Genomic DNA, 4,758 nt, shown 5'->3' with positions numbered 1-4,758 from the left:
CTGAACGTTACATCATACCCATTGTCACAAAATTGACTAATGCTCAATAGGTTATGCTTCAGACCATCTACTAGCCACACATTATTAATTGAGATGGAGGAATTACCAATAGTACCTGTACCAATGATCTTTCCAGTTTGGTTGCCACCAAACTTCACTTCTCCTCCATCTTTCATTGTAAGGGTAAGGAACAAAGCTTTCTCTCCAGTCATGTGCCTTGAACATCCGCTGTCTAGGTACCATGACCTTTGTTTCTCTCTTGCCCTTAGGCACACCTGCATTTTTAGCCAATTCAGATTTAGGTACCCATATCTTCATGGGTCCTTTTGGGTTAGTTTTGGAGGTTTTACTTTTCCTCCCTTGTACCTTAGGGTGAATGCTGAGGGGCTTCTGATCATTCAATACTTTAGGTTTAACACCTTTGGGTATTGTTTTCTCAGAAGCAGTAGCTGCTTTGTTCTTCTGATCCTTTTGTTTTGGGATTTTAGATTCTGGTTTAATCAGCTTCTGATGAACAGGTTCTGATCTTTTCAGAATTTTAATCTTTTGACTCTTAGGATCAGATTTTATCATAACCTTGGTCTTGAGGTTTTCTGGCTTTGATGTGATCTTAGCCTGTGAACCAGAAGCTTCAGGTTTTGACTGAACTGCAGTTACAGCATTTGTACCTTCAGGCACAAAGGTGGATTTCAATCCATCCTTGATACAATCACAGTAGCTCTTGAGACTGTATTCTTTGGATTTCTCCTTAGAATATCCAATCCCTTTGCCTTTGTTCTTGTATGTGCTGTAGATCATAGAAGCAACTTTGCTTCTGTCCATTCCAGCCATAATAAAATCATCCAAGGCAATCTCATGTTTATTGCCTGAACCTTTATCACATTTTTCTTGTAGCTTCTGACAAAGAATCTTGAGTCTATCTTCATATGTTGTTGATATGAGGTTAAACCCTTTGAGTTCTTCTTCAGAAGCTTTTAGTTCCAATAGAGTTGTCTTTTGTTGTTTCATCAAATCAACATATTTTTCTTTTAAATCTGTCAACTCATTGGTTCTGTGTTCAAACAGTGATAAAAGTTCTTTTAGAGAATCAACAAGTTCTTGTCTAGGAATTTTGGAATATACCTCATTTTCATCTTCTGAATCTGACTCAGCTTCTGATACTGCTTCTGATGATACTGTTGCCACTAACCCCATGGCTGCCTTAGCATCATCATCAGCTTCTTCTTTATCAGAACCAGATTCACTATCCAAATCTTCCCAGGTCGCCATCAAGCTCTTTTTGATTTGCTTTCTGAATTTATTGGAGCTGAAGCTTGATTTCTTGGATTTACCTTTAAACTTCTCCTTCTGAAGATCAGGGCAATCAGCAATGAAATGACCAGGCTTCTTACAATTGAAGCATCCCTTCTGATCTTCTTTCTTGGAGTTCTTGTAGCTACCTCTCTTGCTCAAAAATTTCTTCTGCTTCCTTGCCAGATACTCAAGCTTGTTGGACAGCATAGCCATCTTTACAGATTGATCTTCATCAGAATCTCCATCAGGTGATTCTTCTTCAGATTCACTGGCTTTGTAGGCTTTGGAAGATTTTGAAGTCTTTCCTTTAGATGGTAAAGCAATGGATTTACTCTTCTTAGAGGTTTCATGCTCATTTAAACTCATTTCATGCACTTTGAGTGAGCTAACAAGATCTTCAACACTTAAAGTATTTAGATCCTTAGCTTCCTCAATAGCAGTTACTTTGGGTCTCCATCTTGAAGGTAAGCTTCTCAAAATCTTACTAACATGATCAGAAGCAACATAGCTTTTCTTCAGTATTTGCAATCCAGAAACTAAAGTTTGAAATCTTGAGTACATTTCTTCTATACTCTCATCATCCTTCATTCTGAAAAGTTCATACTGATGAACTAGCATCAAAGCTTTAGCCTCTTTCACCTTCTTGTTGCCTTCAAAGTTTGCACATAGAGAAGCAAACATAGCCTTCGCAGTAGATTTGTCACTCATCTTCATGTATTCGGTGCGAGGTATAGAAGCCACAATGATTCCTCTTATCTTGTGGTGTTTCTTATAAAGCTTCTTCTGAGCAGGAGTATGTATTCTTCTGTCTATAGCAGCTCCTTCTTCATCCAAATCTAGATCATCAACTCCATCTTCCAGTATGTCCCATAACTCTTCATCCAATCCCATGATAAAGCTGTATTAGTTTTCCACCATGAAAACTCTTCTGGATCTCCATTAAACTTTGGAGCTTTTCCAGAGTCTATTTTCTTGTCAGTAGTATCATAGTCATGCTTGACACTTGTGTATTTTGTAGTAACTGATTCCTCATCTCCAGACATGTTTTTCTAATAGATCTTGAACTGTAACACGGTTAAGTGCTGTGATAACAGAGCAAGCTCTGATACCAATTGAAGGTGAAAAACACAAGAAGGGGGGGGGGGTTGAATTGTGTTTTCTTTTTCTCTTAAAAAATACTTCTTCTGATAAAACTTCAGAAGCAGTTTGATTGCTTCTGATGAAATGATCAGAGTCAGATTGCAGCGGAAAAGAACAGAGCAGAGAAAAGAAAGACAACGACACAAGCAGTTATCCTGGTTCCTTCCACAACACGGAAGTAGTCCAGTCCCCCTTGCACTTCCAAGGAGATTTCACTATAATCACAAAGATTACAACTGCTCAATACTTTCTAAGTATGAGACTTCACAAAAATGCTCAAGCACACACGCAAGAGTCTTCCAATGCTCAAGCACTAAGCAAGAGACTTCTAATGCTCAAGCACGCAGGCAAGAGACTTCTAATCAAACAAAAATACAGAGAATTGAGTTTGACTTGAACACTTGATATACAATCAGTGGTGTTCACAATACAATACAGTAAAGACTCTAGACTTTGAATTTCTAAGATATATCAAATCAGTGCAGAAATTCAGTGTGCTTTGTAGAATCAAATTGACAGAGTTTTGGCGCTTTTGAACTTATGTATCTCTATCTTATCTTCAAGTTTTCACTCCTTTATATAGGGGCGTGAAAGAGACGTTGAGATAATCAGCACGTCTAAAGAGTCGTTTGAAATCCTTTGATTATCCACCAGTAATCCTTTGCCTGATTTGGGTGTAGTCCTTTGAAGAATAAGCTTCAAATTCATTCCCATCTTGAACGTACAAATTCTGCAGGCATGGCTGTTGTTTTGTCTTGTAGCGTAGACAGAAAACAGAGTAGTGGAGGTAGTGGTTGTACACTTGTACTTTGTCAACTCTATTAACGAGAGACAAGTGCTTAGTGCTATCCATATATCCGTTGATACCTCCCTTTCAATTCTTCGTTCTTCTTGGATAAGACTGAATTGAGAATCAGCTACTTTGAATCTTCAGTTTGATTAAAGGATCAAACGTAGCTTCTGGTGAAGATATTGCTTCTGATGAAAACTTTTGCTTCTGATGACCTTCTGCTTCTGATGACGTCATCACTTCAGAAGCACTTCAGCTTTAGGAGCAGTTTTCTTCAGATGCTCAGAATTTCTTTTTCTTTCCATTGTTCTTCCAAGACCTATTGAAATAACTTGAGTAGCCTTTGGTCCGGTACACTTGAACAATTATTAGTAATAACCAATTAACAATTTTTAATACCTTGTTATCATCAAAACTTAATAAGGTTCATTGTGAAACACATTTTGTTCCAACAAGTGGAACTTGTGGAACACATCAAGCTGGTCATAAAATAAAATGGCTTTTGTTTCGACAAGGGTTATATTGGCCAACTATGCTCAAAGATTGCATAGAATTCGCCAAAGGGTGTCAAGGATGCCAAAAATACGTCGAGATTCAACGCGTTCCGGCAAGTGAGCTACATGCAATAATCAAACCATGGCCATTCAGAGGATGGGCCGTAGATGTAATAGGAGAAATTAAACCCACATCATCAAAAGGGTATAAATACATTTTGGTAGGGATAGACTATTTCACAAAATGGATAGAGGCAATTCCTTTGAAAGATGTCACTCAAGATGAAGTTATAAGTTTCATCCAAAAATCTATTATCTATAGATTTGGTATTCCAGAAACCATTACCACAGACCAAGGATCTGTGTTTACTGGTCGAAAGATGGCAAAATTTGCCGAAGACATAGGATTCAAATTGCTGACTTCGACACAATATTATGCACAAGCGAACGGTCAAGTCGAAGCAGCAAACAAAAATATTATTTCCATTATCAAAAGGAAAATCAAAACAAAGCCAAAAAGCTGGCATGAAGTTTTAGGCGAATCTCTGTGGGCATGTCGAACATCTCCCAAGGAATAAACAAATACCACACCATTTAGACTAACGTTATGTTGTGTTACCAGTAGAAATTCTGCTTCAGTCAACTAGAATCCAGAGACAATGTGAAATACCGGTTAACCATTATTGGAACATGGTCATGGATGAATTGATCGATCTAGATGAAGAAAGATTAACTGCATTGGAAGTCCTTGCAAGACAAAAGGAAAGGGTAGCAAAAGCATATAACAAAAAGGTGAAATCGAAAATTTTCACCCAGGGAGATTTGGTGTGGAAAGTCATTTTACCAATGGACAGAAAAGATAGGACTTTGGGAAAATGGTCACCCAGCTGGGAAGGACCATGGCAAATATTGAGGGTTTTTTCGAACAATGCATATGAAATCGAAGAATTAAATGAAGATCAAAGGATCTTGCGAATAAACGGAAAGTACTTGAAAAAGTATAAACCGACACTGCAAGAAATTAAAATCATGCAAGAATGA

The 4,758-nt window shown here is 37.8% G+C and overlaps 1 protein-coding gene across 1 annotated transcript; it reads left to right on the top strand.

The window, feature by feature from the left end:
• Positions 1–3,755: 3,755 nt before the first annotated feature.
• LOC120579917 (uncharacterized) lies at positions 3,756–4,758 on the top strand. Its single transcript, XM_039832678.1, has 2 exons — positions 3,756–4,167; positions 4,340–4,758. Exons 1-2 carry the CDS (start codon positions 3,756–3,758, stop codon positions 4,756–4,758), a joined length of 831 nt encoding a protein of 276 aa, XP_039688612.1.

Source organism: Medicago truncatula, chromosome 4 (genome assembly GCF_003473485.1).
Source record: "Medicago truncatula cultivar Jemalong A17 chromosome 4, MtrunA17r5.0-ANR, whole genome shotgun sequence".
Lineage (NCBI taxonomy): Eukaryota > Viridiplantae > Streptophyta > Magnoliopsida > Fabales > Fabaceae > Medicago > Medicago truncatula.
This window is presented reverse-complemented; position numbering and strand designations above follow the sequence as displayed.

Bases quoted from the DNA above. Each gene is read 5' to 3' on its own strand.
- LOC120579917 (XM_039832678.1), top strand. From the start codon at position 3,756: ATGCTCAAAGATTGCATAGAATTCGCCAAAGGGTGTCAAGGATGCCAA. The intron at 4,168-4,339 runs GTCAAGTCGAAG...TTGTGTTACCAG, and splicing joins ATATTATGCACAAGCGAACG to TAGAAATTCTGCTTCAGTCA.